Below are 21,998 nucleotides of genomic sequence, written 5' to 3' on the forward strand. Positions count from 1 at the left end.
GAGGAGGATAAGACGGGGAAGAGGCCGGCCACCTCGGTAGCTATGACAACCGCCACTTCCGGTCCGTCCCTCTTTACGGCTCACCTCAGCTGGGCCCGCGCGAAATTTGTATCCCTCTGCCTGTGGCCACCTGCTCTTAGGGGATGCTGCGGGGAGGAGGAGGATCTCCGAGAGCCGGATACTTTCCCAGGTGGGGCCGCAGTTTGGCACTTCCGCCGGCCGGAGGTGGGGGAAGGAGACAAGGCGTACGCTGAATGCGGCAGGTGTGTGCTCAGGGGGTGCTCGGCCGTGCGGAGGGCCCTCATCTCCCAACCCGGAGTCAGCTGCCATGCCTGAGGAGGACGTCTTCCACGTCCGGGAAGTCGCTGTTCCGCTTCCCCAAGGACCGGGCTGTGCGGCTGCTGTGGGACCGCTTCGTGCGGGGCCGCCGCCCCGACTGGTACGAGGGCAACGGCAGGTCGGTCATCTGCTCCGACCACTTTGCTCCCGCCTGTTTTGACGTCTCTTCGGTTATCCAGAAGAACCTGCGCTTCTCCCAGCGCCTGAGGCTCGTGGCGGGCGCCGTGCCCACCCTGCACCGGGTGTCCTCCCCGGCATCTAAGGGGTTAAGACGAGGGAGACGGAGCGGGCGGCCCCGAGAAAGGAGGAGAGCCCCAGGCAGTCAGGCAGCCCGAGGCTGCCCCGGGGCCAGCCTGCTGTACACTCCTCCGGGCCAGGAAGAGGGCTAAAGCTTCACAGGTAAAGGGCCACCCAGGAGTCCCCCGAGGGTCGTTGGAGGACCCTGGGTCTGTGGCTAGGCTCCTCCACTTAGTGTCGTCTTGGGAAAGTCACCTCACCTCGAAGGTTTCTGTTTACTCAGTGATCTCCAAGAGCCTATTTAGCATTAACACTCTGGAATTAATAGTTTCTTCTACCTCCTCTTCCCCAAAACACACTCATTCTCTCTCTGTCTCTGTCTCTCTCTCTCGTTCTTCAGATTATAGTCGCCTTCACTCTCCGCTCCTGAGTTTTTAAATAGAAAGTGTTTAATTTGAGACAATCTCAAGGAATGGGGTGCTTGAAACTTTCTGCATACCGTATTACATAAGCTTGAGGAATTATCAATTATACTATCAAAATGGCGGGGGAAGGGGGATACGAGATGCTGATGAAGGTGGGGCTTGCTGATAAACAATCCCTTCCCACTTCTAAACTACCTCTTGACTGACTGCCTTTAAATTAAATCGTTCCAATGAGCTGAATTTTCCTATCTTGCTCTCTTCTGCCTACTTCCTCGATACTCACAAGCATCGATTACACTTATTTTGCATCTGGTCACTACTGCCTTCTTGCCCACTTCCCATCTTAAAGAAGACTTCCCAGTCTTCTTTGAGTTAGTCAAACTTCAGCCGTATCACCATAACATAGATTAAATTATGACTCTTAATTGGATCTAAAATGTGTTCAGTTTTAGAGATAGGAAGAATTCACCAAGAAGTCAGGTGACTTGTAACTGACATTTTGGCTTTGAATATATAGAGGTATTCGTTGAATTTTAGAGCTGAAGGAAACCTAAGTTCTCATCTAGTTCAGACTCAATATTTATGCACAAGAAAGCCAGTCCAGGAGGTGAATTTCCTCAAGAGCCTTTTCTCTAGGTCTAATTGCCAGACAGAAACTCTTCTGCCATACCAACCTGCTTCCTACATTGGGGTGGATGCTTAAGACCCTTTAATGACACCCTGCAATTGTTAGGATGAAGAATAATATTATTAACACAACCTACAAGTCTCTGCATGCTATTTACCCCTGCCTGCCACACCAATCCTATCCCAGTCCACTGTCCTTATTGCTCACTGTGTACCAGTCATGCTGATCTTTTCAATTTTTGAACATACTATATTCTTTCCTACCAATAAGCCTTTTCTCCATTATTTCATGTACTGCCCCAGAATTATGCCCCTGCCATTTCCCATCATCATCAATTGAGTCCTTTTACTTTAAAAATATGCTCAAACATCCTTCCCTTTTGCTTCCCTAATTATATATTCTCATTCTTCATACACTTCATTAGCACATATACTTCAGTTGCACTCATCACAGTTGTCATGACATAATTGTATAATTTCCTTAATGTTTGTCCTCACATTAGAATGTAAGCTTTGTGAGAGTAGGGATCTTATCTGATTTGTTCACTATTGTATTGCCAGCAACTAGAACAATATTTTGCAAATTTAAGGAATTCAATAAATATTTGTGGAATGATTATGTGACTAGGAGAGCAGTTTTTTTAGTACAATAGAATTTCAGTTCTCTGCCAGTTTCCCTTCTCACCAAGCTGTATACCAGTCAAGACATCTGCCTCTTCCTTGAACCATCTATCCACCATCATTGCCTAGCCAACCTTTACCCAAGCCCATATACGTACATCTATATATAGATATATATAAATATGTAGTAAAAGAGGTAAATATTAAACATGTGCCACACACACCCTTACACCATTTTTCTCACTCATAATTTTACCATCTAATCAAAAATTGCGAGAAGAAAAGCCAGGCTAATAAAACAACCAAAGATCTTATAATACAACAAAGGCTAACTATTGAGAAATCTAGAATAGATACCAACTCTGTTTTCCAATTAGTAAATATATCCAGCCAACACTTCTAACAATCCATATTACATTAATATACATGCTGAGTTATTAGGAAACTATGTGTAGGTTTTAATAATAGTACTTTATATAAAGTTTAAAAAGTTTATTTAGACTTGAGAGCAATAAATTTTTAGCTGGTCTGGATTGAGAACCCCATTAGCATCTCTAAGAAAGTTTACTTGTGCCACCTTTCACTCCTTCCCCCACTCACTGTTTTTCTTTCCAAGACCAACTGACTAAACAGCAAATTTCCAGTCACTCTACAATATTTATTGAGGCGCTATTGTAAACACTGTTTTGGGTGTTTTGTGCTATATGTAGAGAAATAGAAGTATGAATGTAGCCTATCTTTAGGGAGCTTGAGGAAAGATTAGGGGCCACCTCCAAGGAAAAAAGGGGGTTCTGATGAGCACCATACACTGATATTTTGCTTCATATAGCTAGAATTATTGTCTCTCCGTAACTGTTAATTTTGCATCCTTGTTTTTCTAACCCAACTGTATTTTTTAAACTTTAATTCAAATATAGCAAAATACAGGAAAGTGCTTAAATCATTAAATTATCAGAAACTGAACATGTGTAACTACTATAGGTCAAAGAATTAGAACATTACTAGCAACTCAAGCCTAGCTCCTCCTCCATCCTCAAGGCAACCAAGTTTACTTTCTTTTGAATTTGATGTAAGTAGAATTGTACTGTAGGCATTTCTTGCATCGGGCCTTTTTGTTCAACATTATATTTGTAAGATTCATCCATATTGTTGCATATAGCAGTAATATGTTTGCATTACTATATAGCAGTTTATTGTACGAATATACCAAACAATTTTTTTATCTCTTCTGTTGTTGGACATTTGGGTTGTTATCATTTTGGGGCTATTAGAAGTAATCCTGCTGTAAACATCCTTCTACATGTCGTTTTCATATGTGCACAGGTTTCTGATGATATATACCTAGAATTTCTGGGACATGGTATTATATTAAACTTCAGTAAATAATACCAGATAATCTTCTAAAATAGTTGTACTAATTTACACTACTAGAAGCATAATCAGAGTTTACGTTGTTTCACATTCTTGCCTACACTTGGATTGTCGGTCTTTTACATTGAGTTTTTTGAAGGGTGTGTAATGGTGGTTTACTTTGCTTTCTCATTTCATAAATGACATTAGTAAGGGAACAACTTTTCAAATGTTAATAGAACATTTGGATAGCCTCTTTGGCGATATTCCGATTTTTCTGTTGGATTGTCTTTTTCTTGTTGATACAGAGTTCTTAATAAATTCTGTCTTCAAGTCCTTTGTCAGTTAAATATGCTTTAACTACCTTCTCCTCTTCACTCTTAATAGTGTCTTTTGATGTACTGAGCTTGAGCTTTTCTTTTTTTTTTTCTGTGTACTTAGTTCTTAATTTCAATGTAGGCCAACCTAACCATCTTTTTCTGTATACTTAATGCTTAAAGCATGCTACTTTGCTGTTTTCCATAAACTTACTGTTTTTAGTCTTTACATTCATATCTACAACCCATTCAGAATTGATTTTTGTGTATGAAGTGGAGTTTGTTTCATTTTTTCCTCATATAGATACCCAATTGACTCAGCATCTTTTATTGAAAAGGCTAGCATTTCCTCATTGTCCTGCAGTGTCAGCTTTGTCATAAATCAAGTTTTCATATACACATTAGTCTGTTTCGACATTTTAAAATTCTGTTCCATTTATGTTTGCCTATCTTTACACCATTATCACAATACTTTACTATAGCTTATGTTAAGAATTAATATCCAGTTGGCATATTTTTCTGACAAATGCTTATTTTCAATAATGATTGTGTTTTATGGTATTAGTTTAAATGTACTTGCTAAAATTCTTTATGCGATCTTAATCTAAACCAAAGTTGAGGTAATCAAGTAGTTTTACTTTATATGGAAGTTACTATTGAAATAAAAAATCACAGAGCAGAAGAAATAAAGCACATGGTCATTGTACAGCCCCCCCCCCCAAAAATTAATATCCAGTTGATTAATTCCTCTTACCTTGTTCATCTTCATGGATGTCTTGGTTATTTGGGGCTCTTTAAATTTCCATATATATTTTAGGATTGGTTCATCAATTTCCACAAATTATCTGTTGGGATTTTGACTGAGAGTGCATTGAATTTTTAAATGAATGTAGGGAGAAAGAGCATATTGACAATACTGATTCTTCCAATCCATGAACATAATGTATCCCTCCATTTATTTGGGTTTTTACATTTCTCTTAAAAACATTATGGCATTCTATATAGAGGTCTTGTACAATTTCATTAGATTTGTTCCTATTTGATTTTGCTATTATAAATAGTATTATCTAAAATTTTATTTTCTATAAATGTATGTGGATAAATTGATTTTTGTTGACCTTGTAACCAGAAACCTTGTTAAACTCATTTATTAATTCTGGTAATTTGCAGATACTTTTGGACTTTCTACATGTATAAAAAGTATATGCATATAGTTTTTGATGTTTATGCTTTTGTTTCTTATTCTTCCTATTGCACTAGCTAGAACCTCCAGTACAGCGGGGGAAACAGAAGAAGTGATGGGGAATCCTTTTCTCATTCCTATTTTCAAAGGAAAAGTCATTAATATTTCACCATTTGATATGATTTTTGCTATAGTTCTTTTGGTAGCTGCTCTTACCATAAAAAGAAATGTTCCCCTCTATTCCAAATTTTGGCTACAGATTTAAATCATAAATGATGTTGAATTTTTTCAAATGCTTTTTCTGAACCTATTAATGATCACATATTTTGCTTATATTCTGTTAATGTCATGAACTTTATTGCCTGTTTTTGACATATAGAGTCAAACTTGCATAGCTGAAGCAAACCCAGTTTGCCCAAGGTGTATTATTCCTTTAGGTATTGTTTAATTTGATTTGTTAACAGTCTATTTACAATTTTTGCATATGTGTTCATAGGCAAAATTGGTCTATACCTGTTCTTTCTTTTTTTTTTTTTTTTTTTTTTTGCGATACGCAGGCCTCTCACTGCTGTGGCCTCTCCCGTTGCGGAGCACAGGCTCCGGACGCGCAGGCTCAGCGGCCATGGCTCACGGGCCCAGCCGCTCCGCGGCATGTGGGATCCTCCCGGACCGGGGTACGAACCCGTGTCCCCTGCATCGGTAGGCGGACTCTCAACCACTGTGCCACCAGGGAAGGCCCTATACCTGTTCTTTCTTGAAATGCCTTTTTCATGTTTTGGTTTCAAGATTATGCTGACCAGTTTGGAGTTGTCCCCTCTTTCATCATTCTCTGGAAGAGTTTATATAAATTGGCGTTATATGTCCACTAATAAATTTGATATTAATATTTTGTGGAATTCACTGAAAAAGACACCTAGTCCTGGAGTTTTCCTTATGAGAAGATTTTTTAATGATGGATTCAATTTCTTTAATAGTTATGGGGTTATTCAGAGTTTTTCTGTTTCTATATCCATTTTGATAAGTTGTATTTTTCGAAAAATTTGTCAGTTCAATCTAAATTTTTAAACATATTGACACAAAAGTGTTCATGATACAATGTCTTTTAAAATTCTTTATGATCTGTTAGTAATTTTTGTTTTTCATTCTTTTTATCGATTTTTATTAGTGTTTTCAAAGAGTGAACTCTGCCTTTTGGTCTTCTCTCTGATATTATTTTATTTTTATTTCTATTATTATTTCTTCCCCTCAAATTATTTTGTTCAGCTTTGATTTTTAATTGATACACTAGATTTATACATTACTGAGCTAAAATGATTAACATAGACCTTTTCCTATATGTTTTCACATTAAATAAACTTGTTAAAATGCGAAAACTTCACTTAAACACTAGGCTATCTTTACATATTCAGGTGTATTTCAAACAAAGGAGACCTTAAGGATAACTAACTTGCTTATGTGAAGACGAAATATTGGATTACCAAATATTTCAAATTTTGCCCAACTGCTTACATTCTTTAACAGACTTCTAGTATTCTTTTTTTTTTTTTTTTTTTTTGTGGTACGCGGGCCTTTCACTGTTTTGGCCTCTCCCGTTGTGGAGCACAGGCTCCAGACGCGCAGTCTCAGCGGCCACGGCTCACGGGCCCAGCCGCTCCGTGGCATGCGGGATCCTCCCGGACTGGGGCACGAACCCATGTCCCCTGCATTGGCAGGCGGACTCTCAACCACTGCGCCACCAGGGAAGCCCCTAGTATACTTTTTAATTGAAGTATAATTGACTTACAATATTATATTAGTTTTAGGTGTAGAACACAGTCGATATTTTTATAGATTAGATTCCATACAAAGTTATTATGAAGTATTGGCTGTATTGCCTGTGCTGTACATTACATCCTTGTATCTTATTTATTTATTTATTTTTGAATTTTATTTTATTTGGTTTTTTTTACAGCAGGTTCTTATTAGTCCTCCATTTTTTACACATCAGTGTATACATGTCAATCCCAATCTCCCAATTCATCACACCACCACCACCACCACCCACGGCTTTCCCCCTTGGTGTCCATACGTTTGTTCTCTACATCTGTGTCTCTATTTCTGCCCTGCCAGCTGGTTTATCTGTTCCACATATATGCATATATATCCACATATATTTGTTTTTCTCTTTCTGACTTACTTCACTCTGTATGACAGTCTCTAGATCCATCCACGTCTCTACAAATGACCCAATTTCGTTCCTTTTTATGGCTGACTAATATTCCATTGTATATATGTACCACATCTTCTTTATCCATTTGATGGGCATTTAGGTTGTTTCCGTGACCTGGCTATTGTAAATAGTGCTGCAGTGAACATTGGTATGCATATATCTTTTTGAATTATAGTTTTCTCTGGGTTTATGCCCAGTAGTGGGATTGCTGGGTCATATGTTAATTCTATTTTTAGTTTTTTAAGGAACCTCCATACTGTTCTCCATAGTGGCTATATCAATTTACATTCCCACCAACAGTACAAGAGGGTTCCATTTTCCCCACACCCTCTCCAGCATTTATTGTTTGTAGATTTTCTGATGATGCCCATGCTAACTGGTGTGAGGTGATACCTCATTGCAGTTTTGATTTGCATTTCTCTAATAATTAGTGACGTTGAGCAGCTTTTCGTGTGCCTCTTGGCCATCTGTAGGTCTTCTTTGGAGAAATGTCTATTTAGACCTTCTGCCCATTTTTTGATTGGATTGTTTGTTTTTTTAATACTGAGCTGCATGAGCTGTTTATATATTTTTGAGATTAATTCTTTATCCGTGATTCATTTGCAAATATTTTCTCCCATTCTGAGGGTTGTCTTTTCGTCTTGTTTATAGTTTGCTTTGCTGTGCAGAAGCAAAAGTTTTATTAGGTCCCATTTGTTTATTTTTGTTTTTATTTCTATTACTCTAGGAGGTGGATCAAAAAAGATCTTGCTGTGATTTATGTCAAAGAGTGTTCATCCCATGTTTTCCTCTAAGAGTTTTATAGTGTCCAGTCTTACATTTAGGTCTTTAATCCATTTGGAGTTTATTTTTGTATATGGTGTTAGGGATTGTTCTAATTTCATTCTTTTACATGTACCTGTCCAGTTTTCCCAGCACCACTTACTGAAGAGAATGTCTTTTCTCCATTGTATATCCTTGCCTCCTCTGTCATAGATTAGTTGACCATAGGTGCATGGGTTTATCTCTGGGCTGTCTATCCTGTTCCACTCATCTATATTTCTGTTTTTGTGCCAGTACCATATTGTCTTCATTACTGTAGCTTTGTAGAATAGTCTGAAGTCAGGGAGTCTGATTCCTCCAGCTCAGTTTCTTTCCCTCAAGACTGCTTTGGCTATTTGGGGTCTTTTGTGTCTCCATACAAATTTTAAGATTTTTCGTTCTAGTTCTGTAAAAAATGCCATTGGTAATTTGATAGGGATTGCATTGAATCTGTAGATTGCTTTGGGTAGTATAGTCATTTTCACAATATTGATTCTTCCAATCCAAGAACATGGTATATCTCTCCATCTGTTGGTATCATCTTTAATTTCTTTCATCAGGGTCTATAGTTTTCTGCATACAGGTCTTTTGTCTCCCTGGGTAGGTTTATTCCTAGGTATTTTATTCTTTTTGTTGCAATGGTAAATGGGAGTGTTTCCTTCATTTCTCTTTCAGATTTTTCATCATTAGTGTATAGGAATGTAAGGGATTTCTGTGCATTAATTCTGTATCCTGCAACTTTACCAAATTCATTGATTAGCTCTAGTAGTTTTCTGGTGGCATCTTTAGGATTCTCTATGTATAGTGTCATGTCATCTGCAAACAGTGACAGTTTTACTTCTTCTTTTCCAATTTGTATTCCTTTTATTTCTTTCTCTTCTCTGATTGCCGTGGCTAGGACTTCCAAAACTATGTTGAATAATAGTGGTGAAAATGGACATCCTTGTCTTGTTCCTGAGTTTAGAGAAAATGCTTTCAGGTTTTCACCATTGAGAATGATGTTTGCTGTGGGTTTGTCATATATGGCCTTTATTACGTTGAGGTAGGTTTCCTCTATGCCCACTTTCTGGAGAGTTTTTATCATAAATGAGTGTTGAATTTTGTCAAAAGCTTTTTCTGCTTCTATTGAGTTGATCATATGGTTTTTCTTCTTCAATTTGTTAATATAGTATATCACATTGATTGAATTGCATATATTGAAGAATCCTTGCATCTCTGGGATAAATCCCACTTGATCATGGTGTATGATCCTTTTAATGTGTTGTTGGATTCTGTTTGCTAGTATTTTGTTGAGGATTTTTGCATCTATCTTCATCAGTGATATTGGTCTGTAATTTTCTTTTTTTGTAGTATCTTTGGTTTTGGTATCAGGGTGATGGTGGCCTCATAGAATGAGTTTGGGAGTGTTCCTTCCTCTGCAATTTTTTGGAAGCGTTTGAGAAGGATGGGTGTTAACTATTCTCTAAGTGTTTGGTAGAATTCACCTTTGAAGCCATCTGGTCCTGGACTTTGTTTTTTTTGTTTTTTTGTTTTTTTAAATACATTTATTTATTTATTTATTTTGGCTGTGTTGGGTCTTCATTGCTGCACGCGGGCTTTTTCTAGTTGCGGCGAGCGGGGGCTACTCTTCGTTGCTGTGTGCAGGCTTCTTATTGTGGTGGCTTCTCTTGTTGTGGAGCACAGGCTCTAGGCACGCGGGCTTCAGTAGTTGTGGCACGTGGGCTCAGTAGTTGTGGTTCACAGGCTCTAGAGCACAAGCTCAGTAGTTGTGGTGCATGGGCTTAGTTGCTCTGCAGCATGTGGGATCTTCCTGGACCAGGGCTTGAACCCATGTTCCCAGCATTGGCAGGTGGATTCTTAACCACTGCACCACCAGGGAAGCCCAATGTTGCTAATTTATTGATATGGTTATGTTTACTAAAAAAATTAAAAGCAGTTGAACTTTTAAAACTGATTAGCGTGTGTAATCCTCTGGGTTGTTCTTTCAGAGTTATTTTCATATTGGCCCCTTACTCTTTATTTCATTGTCCTCCTCATAAGTCTTCATGATCTCAGCCTCTGTAGTCCAGCAGCATAGCCTCAGTGTCTCTGTTCCCATTCTAGTTCATCCTGACTGGACTTTGTTTGTTGGAAGATTTTTAATCACAGTTTCAATTTTACTACTTGTGATTCGTCTGTTCATATTTTCTATTTCTTCCCAGTTCAGTCTTGGAAGCTTATAGCTTTCTAAGAATTTGTCCATTTCTTCCAGGTTGTCCATTTTATTGGCATAGAGTTACTTGTAGTAGTCTCTTAGGATGCTTTGTATTTCTGCAGTGTCTGTTGTAACTTCTCCTTTTTCATTTCTAATTTTATTGATTTGAGTCCTCTCCCTCTTGTTCTTGATGAATCTGGCTAATGGTTTATCAATTTTGTTTTTCTTCTCAAAGAACCAGCTTGTAGTTTTATTGATCTTTGCTATTGTTTTCTTTGTTTCTATTTCATTTATTTCTTCTCTGATCTTTATGATTTCTTTCCTTCTGCTAACTTTGGGTTTTGTTTGTTCTTCTTTCTCTAGTTCCTTCAGGTGTAAGGTTAGATTGTTTATTTGAGATTTTTCTTATTTCTTGAGGTAGGCTCATATAGCTATGAACTTGCCTCTTCGAACTGCTTTTGCCGCATCCCATAGGTTTTGGAACATCGTGTTTTCATTGTCATTTGTCTCTAGGTATTTTTTTATTTCCCTTTGATTTCTTCAGTGATCTCTTGTTTATTTAGTAACGTATTGTTTAGCCTCCATGTGTTTGTGTTTTTTACGTTTTTTCCCCTGTAATTGATTTCTAATCCCATAGCGTTGCGGTCAGAAAAGATGCTTGATATGATTTTAATTTTCTTAAATTTACTGAGGCTTGATTTGTGACCCAAGTTGTGATCTGTCCTGGAGAATGTTCCATGCGCACTTGAGGCGAAAGTGTAATCTGCTGTTTTTGGATGGAATGTCCTATAAATATCAATTAAATCTATCTGGTCTATTGTGTCATTTAACGCTTGTTTTTCCTTATTAATTTTCTGTTTGGATGATCTGTCCATTGGTGTAAGTGAGGTGTTAAAGTCCCCCACTATTATTGTGTTGCTGTCGATTTCCTCTTTTATAGCTGTTAGCAGTTGCCTTATGTATTGAGGTGCTCCTATGTTGGGTGCATATATATTTATAATTGTTATATCTTTTCTTGGATTGATCCCTTGATCATTATGTAGTGTCCTTCCTTGTCTCTTGTAACACTTTTTATTTTAAAGTCTATTTTATCTGATATGAGTATTGCTACTCCAGCTTTCTTTTGATTTCCATTTGCATGGAATATCTTTTTCCGTCCCCTCACTTTCAGTCTGTATGTGTCCCTAGGTCTGAAGTGGGTCTCTTGTAGACAGCATATATATGGGTCTTGTTTTTGTATCCATTCAGTGAGCCTGTGTCTTTGGTTGGAGCATTTAATCCATTCACGTTTAAGATAATTATCGATATGTATGTTCTTATTAACATTTTCTTAATTGTTTTGGGGGTTTTTTTTTGCGGTATGCAAGCCTCTCACTGCTATGGCCTCTCCCATTGCGGAGCACAGGCTCCGGACGTGCAGGCCCAGCGGCCATGGCTTACGGGCCCAGCCGCTCCACAGCGTGTGAGATCTTCCCGGAACAGGGCACAAACCTGCGTCCCCTACATCGGCAGGCAGACTCTCAACCACTGCACCACCAGGGAAGCCCTTGGGTTTGTTTTTGTAGGTCCTTTTCTTCTCTTGTGTTTCCCACTTGGAGAAGTTCCTTTAGCATTTGTTGTAGAGCTGGTTTGGTGGTGCTGAAATCTCTTAGCTTTTGCTTGTCTGTAAAGCTTTTGATTTCTCCATCGAATCTGACTGAGATCCTTGCCAGGTAGAGTAATCTTGGTTGTAGGTTCTTCCCTTTCATCACTTTAAATATGTCATGCCACTCCCTTCTGGCTCGTAGAGTTTCTGCTGAGAAATCAGCTGTTCACCGTATGGGAGTTCCCTTGTATGTTGTCATTTTTACCTTTCTGTTTTCAATAACTTTTCTTTGTCTTTAATTTTTGCCAATTTGATTACTATGTGTCTCAGCATGTTTCTCCTTGGGTTTATCCTGTATGGGACTCGCTGTGCTTCCTGGACTTGGGTGGCTATTTCCTTTCCCGTGTTAGGGAAGTTTTCGACTATGATCTCTTCAGATATTTTCTCGGGTCCATTCTCTCTCTCTTCTCCTTCTGGGACCCCTATAATGCGAATGTTGTTGCATTTAATGTTGTTCCAGAGGTCTCTTAGGCTGTCTTCATTTCTTTTCATTCTTTTTTCTTTATTCTGTTCCACAGCAGTGAATTCCACCATGCTGTCTTCCAGGTCACTTATCTGTTCTTCTGCCTCAGTTATTCTGCTATTGATTCCTTCTAGTGTATTTTTCATTTCAGTTATTGTGTTGTTCATCTCTGTTTGTTTCTTCTTTAATTCTTCCAGATCTTTGTTAAACATTTCTTGCACCTTCTCGATCTTTGCCTCCATTCTTTTTCTAAGGTCCTGGATCATCTTTACTATCATTATTCTGAATTCTTTTTCTGGAAGGTTGCCTATCTCCACTTCATTTAGTTGTTTTTCTGGGGTTTTATCTTGTTCTTTCATCTGGTACATAGCCCTCTGCCTTTTCATCTTGTCTATCTTTCTGTGAATGTGATTTTTGTTCCACAGGCTGCAGGATTGTAGTTCTTCTTGCTTCTGCTGTCCGCCCTCTTTATCTTATTTATGTTATTCCCAATAGTTTGTACCTCTTAATCCCCTCTCCCTATTTTGCCCCTCCCTCCACCTCTCTCCCCACTGGTAACTGCTGGTCTGCTCTCTGTATCTGTGAGTCTGTTTCAGTTTTGTTATATTCCTTCATTTGTTTTATTTTTAGGCTCCACATATAAATGAAAATATACAGTATTTGTCTTTCTCTGTCTGACTTATTTCCCTAAGAATAATACCCTCAGGGTCATTCATGTTGTTTCAAATGGCAAGATTTTATTCTTTTTTATGGCTGAGTAATTTATATGCCACATCTTCCTTATCCGTTCTTCTGTTGATGGACCCTTAGGTTGCTTCCATGTCTTAGCTATTTTAAATAATGCTGCTATGAACATTGAGCTGCATATTAAAAGATTTCCAGTATTTTTCTTTAATTTTTTAAGGCTTTATTTTTTTAGAAAAGTTTTAGGTTCACAGCAAAATTGAGGGGAAGATGGATTACCCAATTACCCCCTGCGCCCACACATGCATAGCCTTCTCCATTATCAACATCCCCCACCAGAGTGGTACATTTGTTACAACTGATGAGCCTACACTGACACATCGTTATAACTCAAAGTCCATTGTCGTTTACATTACAGTTCACTCTCTCATCTCTCTACTTTTTCAATTTTTATTTGCCATTCTTTCTTTAACTTCTTGAGTATCAAATTGGATCATTGATTTCCAGAATTTTCGTAGTGAATGGCAGATGGGACAGCTAAGTTTGACATACTTATTTCCCAAATGTAGAATTCAGTAGAGTTTATTGTTTGAGGGAACACTCCTGAAATGAAGATACATTAGAAATATCTTGTGAAATAATTTTTTGAATGGTGTTAAAATTGCAGTCTAAATTAAGACTAATTAATTTTTTCTATACTATTATGTACATTTAAGACTATAAATGCCCTTCTAAGTGTGACATTAACTGAATCCCACAAGTTTTAGATTTTGAATATTTTTATTATTATTTAGTGTAAAATATCTTCTAATTTCCACTGTAATTTTATCATGGGTTACTTAGAAGTGTATTTAAAAATTTCCAAAGATGCAGGTATTTTGTAGTTATATTTTTGTTATAGACTTCTAGGTCAGTTACACTGTGGCCAGAGAATATACAGCATATGGGTTTTTTTTTTTTTTTTTTTGGCGGTACGCGGGCCTCTCACTGTTGTGGCCTCTCCCGTTGCGGAGCACAGGCTCCAGACGCGCAGGCTTAGCGGCCATGGCTCACGGGTCCAGCCACTCCGTGGCATGTGGGATCCTCCCGGACCGGGTCACGAACCTGTGTCCCCTGCATCGGCAGGCAGACTCTCAACCACTGCACCACCAGAGAAGCCCCAGCATATGGGTTTATTTTGAAATTTATTGAAACTGTATTAGGCCTAACGTAGGTTAGTTTTTATAAATGTTCCATGTGTACTTGAGGTGAATGTGTGTTCTGCAGTTGGATACAATTCTCCATATATGTCTATTAATCATGTTGTTTAAATTTCTTATATCCCTATGGAATCTTTGCCTGCCTATTAGTTACTGAGAGAGGTGTGTTAAAAATCTTCCACCTTAGTTTTTAATTTACATATTTAGTCTTCTAACAATTTTTGTGTTATATATTTTGAAGCTGTGTTATTATATAGCACCAATAGAGCAGCACCAGCTTTCTGTAGGTTAGTGTTAGCACATTAGATCTTTTTTACACCCTTTTATTTCAATCTTTGTGTTTCCTTAAGAGTTTAAGCCTTACTGTGTCTTACGGTTGCCCCTTTGAAGACAATGTATCTTTTTTTCCTCTGGCTCCTAAGTTTTTCTCATTGTTTTCCAGTTTTACTGTAATATGCAAAGATATGGTTTCCTTTGTTTTTATTTTAGTGAATATGTTTAGTACTTTTGTAAAACCATGTCTTAATGCCTTGTATTCATTTTGGTAAATTCTCAGATGTTATTTGTTCAAATATTGTTTCTGTCCCATTTTCTTTCTTTTCCTTTGGGACTACAACTGATATTATATATTATGCTTTTTAGTCTTTTCTGCTATACCTCTTATGACCTTTTCTATAGCCTTCATCCTTTGGTCTTTCTCTGCCTCATTCTAAAAATTTTCTTTTGCTTCAGGTTCTTGTTGATTAATACATATCTGGAAATTCTGTTTGTTAAATTTTTAATATAAAGAAGTAATCGTGTATGTACACAAAAATTTTTGTTCAAAGATTTCTAATATTATGGATTGTTTTAATAAATTACAGTATATCTGTACAATAGATTGTATGCAGCCATAAAAATTATATGTAGAATATTTAATAACATAGAAACATGATGTATTAAAGAGGAAAACAAGATTATAAAACATATGTTCCCAATTTTTAAAAATACATAGAAAAAGACAAAAATGATACCAAAATATGAAGTTGTTAGCTATGAATGATGGGATTACGGCTTATTTTTTTTTCTTTTTGCTTCTCTGTATGGTGCAAATTTTCCTCAGTGATACAATGTATTACTGTTATAAAAGGAACAAAAGTTATTTTTTAAAGGCTGAATAAATTCCTAAAACTCCATTTTATCAGGAGTACATCTGTTTTGTAAAGAAATATATACTTATTCTAGACCTTTATAATGCTTGGCTTAAAAGTAGAAGTAGATTAGCTGTCAAAATTAATCATAACTATAAACACAAAGATAAAGACTTCAATTTTTATTTAAATCCTCAAAAATGTTAGGTGTAATTCTTCATGTTACAAAGGGACTCTTCACAAAAGTTTCTTCATAAAGTTTCTTTAACTTGGGCATTCATAGCCTGTGTTACAGCAACCAAGGATGCTTGCTAAAATTTTTTTTCAGTGGTCTAGGTAAAATTACAAAGTACTTTTTTTCATTTCTCTATCACTTATTTTTTATTCCCACACACCCTCTTACATTTTCCAGATATCTTTTCTTAGCCTCTTCCACATAATTTCCAGGTACTCAGTCTTACATTACCTTCTGAATATCCAAATTCTCCTCCTTTCTACCTCTTACTTCTCCCATAAATCAAAATTTCCATTTCACGTTGTAACTTGTCTCAGGAAAGCATAAAAACATTAAAGCATATTATCTTAAATTATTTCTCTGTCATGTATAAAGGACTGATGATTAGGTTTTCTAGAACGATGCTACTGCTTTGCTATGATATACTTAATACTATTATAATCATCTAATACTAGTAGTATTATCTCTTCCAGCTGTTGATTTAGGGAAAATTCAGTGGGTTGTCAGCAAATAGCTTAATAGCATATAGATTTCTGCTTGACCAGAATGCTTAGAAATAGACTTAGAAATAGTAAAGGACAGTATGGCAGACTTCTTAACTACTTGGACTATGGAGCCAGCTTGCCTGGGTTCAAATTCCAGCCTTCCTAATATGTGACCTTGAAAAGTATTATCTATACTCTTTCACTGTTTATAACTTTTAGGAGATAAAACCATATAAAGAAGGCCTTACCTTCAGTATAATTCTCCTCTGATTTATATTTTTAGATTGCACATGAAAATCAAGTTATACAAACACAAGTCCATGCTGATAATCTATCTAATGATGTCACTTCAGTACCTACTCACTGTGAGGAAGGCCCAGTGCACAACAGTACACAAATATCTCTGAAGAGACCCCCTCACTACAGTGTGGGTAAGTTTTGACTTTTCAGTTGATTGATCAATTGAATTGGACTTTTGTGTATGAAAAGCAAATTCTAACTCATAGGTAATTGTGTTTATTCTCCTTCAGGTATTCAGGCCAAAGTGAAAGTGTTTGGAACACGACTATGTAATGCAACTACTCAGACTGATGAATTGTGGTCTAGAACGTCCTCTCTCTTTGACTCTTACTCCAGTGACTCAGAAACAGATGAGGACTGGAATATCAAGAGTGAACAGAGTGATTTGTCTTACATAGCTGTACAGGTAAAAGAAGAGACCTGTTAGCGCAACATCAAATGATTTGATGTGCTCTAGGTTTTCAAATCTTTGCTCACATAATTATCTCTTTGCTCTTGTAAATCTTTCACCTCAAGATAACTTGACAGTTGAGTATGCAGAATTTGTTTAGCTCTAAGGCAAAAATTTGCCTGTCTGTCAAGATAATAAAGGTAGTCCCGCCCACACCTCCCCACCCCCCACTTTCACCTATTTTTCTTTTTTCTTTTTATACTTTTGGTGCAAATCAAGTCATAAAAGAAAACCACAGTAGCAGCATTGCCAGATCAAGATTAAGCATTGACTATTTAAGCTTAGTTCAGAAGCAACGCTCATATGGGACTTACTTGACACTCACGAGTTAGAATGTCACTGTTGTAAGTAACTTGAAGGTGAAGAGCATAACTGAGCACAGCTAGGTCTGGTACGACTAAATGATTTGAGGGTAGAGCCAGGACATTTATCCTTGATTATTATTTTCTATTATTTCTATTATTTTTTAGTCTGTCCAGTTATAATACTATTACATCTATGAATCAGTCCCTGTGAGCATTTCTGGTGAAGCTATGTCATTTACAGAAAAATTTCAAAGGGAATCAATTTAAATAGAGATAGAATTTCATATCCTTAGATTACCTTTATAATGAAATCCGTTTGCATCAGTTCCTGTTACATCAAATTAATTAGTTTGATTAATTTAGATAGACGTTATTAACATCATGCAAAAAGAAGTATTACATTTCTAACATATCCCCATTTTAGAAATTAGGTTTTCCGCTGCCAATACCACTTTGGGAAATAAGCATGTGAAACTTAGCTGCCCCATCTGCCATTCACCAGGAAAATTTCTATGGCAGTTTGGTACCATGAAGTAATTTATTACAATAGTTTCTGAGAAACTTATGATAACTCTGATCTTGGATTGGAAATAATAAAAATAAATGTCCATTTTACATCTCACATGTCCTGTTAGTTCTGCATGATTGGAAGAACTTACATGGATTTTATCCTCAAAGGTTTAAATAATACACCAAAGTGATTTTCTTCCAAAGCTAATTTCATGTCTGACTTAATTTGAACAGTATAATTTTAATTAAAAAAGCAATAAAATAGAGACTTCCGGGAAGATGGCAGAAGAGTAAGACGCGGAGATCACCTTCCTCTCGACAGATACACCAGAAATACATCTACGCGTGGAACAACTCCTACAGAACACCTACTGAACGCTGGCAGAAGACCTCAGACCTCCCAAAAGGCAAGGAACCCCCCACGTACCTGGTTAGGGCAAAAGAAAAAACTAAACAGAGACAAAAGGATAGGGACGGGTCCTGCACCAGCGGGAGAGAGCTGTGAAGGAGGAAAAGTGTCCACACACTAGGAAGCCCCTTCGCGGGTGGAGATTCGGGAGGCGGAGTGGGGGAGCTTGGGAGCCGCGGAGGAGAGCACAGCAACAGGGGTGCGGAGGGCAAAGCGGACAGACTCCAGCGCAGAGGATCGGGCCGACCGGCACTCACCAGCCGAGAGGCTTGTCTGCTCGCCCGCCGGGGCGGGCGGGACTGGGAGCTGAGGCTCCGGCTTTTGTCGGAGCGCCGGGAGAGGACTGAGGTTGGCGGCGTGAACACAGCCTGCAGGGCGTTGGTGCGCCGCGGCTGGCCAGGAGAGAGTCCGGGGAGGGGTCTGGACCTGCCGAAGAGGCAAGAGATTTTTACGTCCCTCTTTGTTTCCTGGTGCACGAGGAGAGGGGATTAAGAACGCTGCTTGAGAGAGCTCCAGGGACGGGCGCGAGCCACGGCTAAGAGTGCGGAGCCCAGAGACGGACATGGGACGCTAAGGCCGCTGCTGCCGCCGCCAGGAGGCCTGTGTGCGAACACAGGTCACTAGCCACGCGCCCTTCCGGGGAGCCTGTGCAGCCCGCCACTGCCAGGGTCCCGGGATCCAGGGACGGCTCCCCGGGAGAGCGCACGGCGCGCCTCAGGCTGCAACGTCACGCCGGCCTCTGCCGCTGCAGGCCCGCCCCGCACTCCGTGACCCTCCCTACCCCCCGGCCTGGGTGAGCCAGAGCCTCCGAATCGGCGGCTCCTTTAACCTCGTCCTGTCTGAGCAAAGAACAGACGCCCTCCGGCGATCTACACTCACAGGCGGGGCCAAATCCAAAGCTGAGCCCCTGGGAACTGTCAGAACAAAGAAGAGAAAGGGAAATCTCTCCCAGCAGCCTCAGAAGCAGCAGATTAAAGCTCCACAATCAACTTGATATACCCTGAATCTGTGGAATACCTGAATAGACAGCGAATCATCCCAAATTAAGGAGCCTTGTGGATGAAAGGCTCTTGGTGCTGCAGCCAGGACTCAGTGCTGTGCCTCTGAGGTGGGAGAGCCAACTTCAGGACACTGGTCCACAAGAGGCCTCCCAGCTGCACATAATATCAAACAGCAAAAATCTCCGAGAGATCTCCATCTCAACGCCAGCACCCAGCTTCACTCAACGACCAGCAAGCTACAGTGCTGGACATCCTATGCCAAACAGCTAGCAAGACAGGAACACAACCCCACCCATTAGCAGAGAGGCTGCCCAAAATCATAGTAAGTCTACAGACACCCCAAAACACACCACCAGACGTGGACCTGCCCACCAGAAAGACAAGATCCAGCCTCATACACCAGAACACAGGCACTAGTACCCTCCACCAGGAAGCCTACACATCCCACTGAACCAACCTTAGCCACTGGGGACAGACACAAAAAACAACAGGAACTACGAACCTTCAGCCTGCAAAAAAGGAGACCCCAAACACAGTAAGATAAGCAAAATGAAAAGACAGAAAAACACACCGCAGATGAAGGAGCAAGATAAAAACCCATCAGACCTAACAAATGAAGAGGAAATACGCAGTCTACCTGAAAAAGAATTCAGAATAATGATAGTAAGGTTGATCCGAAATCTTGGAGATAGAATGGACAATAGAATGGACAAATTGCAAGAATCAGTTAACAAGGACCTAGAAGAACTAAAGATGAAGCAAGCAACGATGAACAACACAATAAATGAAATTAAAAGTACTCTAGATGGGATCAATAGCAGAATAACTGAGGCAGAAGAACGGATAAGTGACCTGGAAGATAAAATAGTGGAAATAACTACTGCAGAGCAGAATAAAGAAAAAAGAATGAAAAGAACTGAGGACAGTCTCAGAGACCTCTGGGACAACATTAAACGCACCAACATTCGAATTATAGGGGTTCCAGAAGAAGAAGAGAAAAAGAAAGGGACTGAGAAAATATTTGAAGAGATTATAGTTGAAAACTTCCCTAATATGGGAAAAGAAATCGTTAATCAAGTCCAGGAAGCACAGAGAGTCCCATACAGGATAAATCCAAGGAGAAATACGCCAAGACACATATTAATCAAACTGTCAAAAATTAAATACAAAGAAAACATATTAAAAGCAGCAAGGGAAAAACAACAAATAACACACAAGGGAATCCCCATAAGGTTAACAGCTGATCTTTCAGCAGAAACTCTGCAAGCCAGAAGGGAGTGGCAGGACATATTGAAAGTGTTGAAGGAGAAAAACCTGCAACCAAGATTACTCTACCCAGCAAGGATCTCATTCAGATTTGATGGAGAAATTAAAACCTTTACAGACAAGCAAAAGCTGAGAGAGTTCAGCACCACCAAACCAGCTCTACAACAACTGCTAAAGGAAATTCTCTAGGCAAGAAACACAAAGAAGGAAAGGACCTACAATAACAAACCCAAAACAATTAAGAAAATGGGAATAGGAACACACATATCGATAATTACCTTAAATGTAAATGGACTAAATGCTCCCACCAAAAGACACAGATTGGCTGAATGGATACAAAAACAAGACCCATATATTTGCTGTCTACAAGAGACCCACTTCAGACCTAGAGACACATACAGACTGAAAGTAAGGGGATGGAAAAAGGTATTTCATGCAAATGGAAACCAAAAGAAAGCTGGAGTAGCAATTCTCATATCAGACAAAATAGACTTTAAAACAAAGACTATTAGAAGAGACAAAGAAGGACACTACATAATGATCAAGGGATCGATCCAAGAGGAAGATATAACAATTGTAAATATTTATGCACCCAACATAGGTGCACCTCAATACATAAGGCAAATACTGACAACCATAAAAGGGGAAATCGACAGTAACACATTCATAGTAGGGGACTTTAACACCCCACTTTCACCAATGGACAGATCATCCAAAATGAAAATAAATAAGGAAACACAAGCTTTAAATGATACATTAAACGAGATGGAGTTAATTGATATTTATAGGACATTCCATCCAAAAACAACAGAATACACATTTTTCTCAAGTGCTCATGGAACATTCTCCAGGATAGATCATATCTTGGGTCACAAATCAAGCCTTGGTAAATTTAAGAAAATTGAAATTGTATCAAGTATCTTTTCTGACCACAACGCCATGAGACTAGATATCAATTACAGGAAAAGATCTGTAAAAAATACAAACACATGGAGGCTAAACAATACACTACTTAATAATGAAGTGATCACTGAAGAAATCAAAGAGGAAATCAAAAAATACCTAGAAACAAATGACAATGGAGACACAACGACCCAAAACCTGTGGGATGCAGCAAAAGCAGTTCTAAGGGGGAAGTTTATAGCAATACAAGCCCACCTTAAGAAGCAGGAAACATCTCGAATAAACAACCTAACCTTGCACCTCAAGCAATTAGAGAAAGAAGAACAAAAAAACCCCAAAGCTAGCAGAAGGAAAGAAATCATAAAAATCAGATCTGAAATAAATGAAAAAGAAATGAAGGAAACAATAGCAAAGATCAATAAAACTAAAAGCTGGTTCTTTGAGAAGATAAACAAAATAGATAAACCACTAGCCAGACTCATTAAGAAAAAAAGGGAGAAGACTGAAATCAATAGAATTAGAAATGAAAAAGGAGAGGTAACAACTGACACTGCAGAAATAAAAGAGATCATGAGAGATTACTACAAGCAACTCTATGCCAATAAAATGGACAATCTGGAAGAAATGGACAAATTCTTAGAAATGCACAACCTGCCAAGACTGAATCAGGAAGAAATAGAAAATATGAACAGGCCAATCACAAACACGG

At 38.6% G+C, this 21,998-nt stretch overlaps 1 protein-coding gene across 1 annotated transcript; it reads left to right on the top strand.

Moving 5' to 3' along the window:
• Positions 1-2: 2 nt before the first annotated feature.
• THAP10 (THAP domain containing 10) lies at positions 3-17,939 on the top strand. The gene is given in 4 exon segments (XM_079913143.1): positions 3-608; positions 610-738; positions 16,428-16,575; positions 16,675-17,939. Coding segments are annotated over 4 exon segments (828 nt in total). The 5' UTR covers positions 3-254; the 3' UTR covers positions 16,872-17,939.
• The last annotated feature ends 4,059 nt before the right edge of the window (positions 17,940-21,998 follow it).

The sequence above is a fragment of the Stenella coeruleoalba genome, assembly GCF_951394435.1.
Source record: "Stenella coeruleoalba genome assembly, chromosome: 2".
Classification (NCBI taxonomy): Eukaryota; Metazoa; Chordata; class Mammalia; order Artiodactyla; family Delphinidae; genus Stenella; species Stenella coeruleoalba.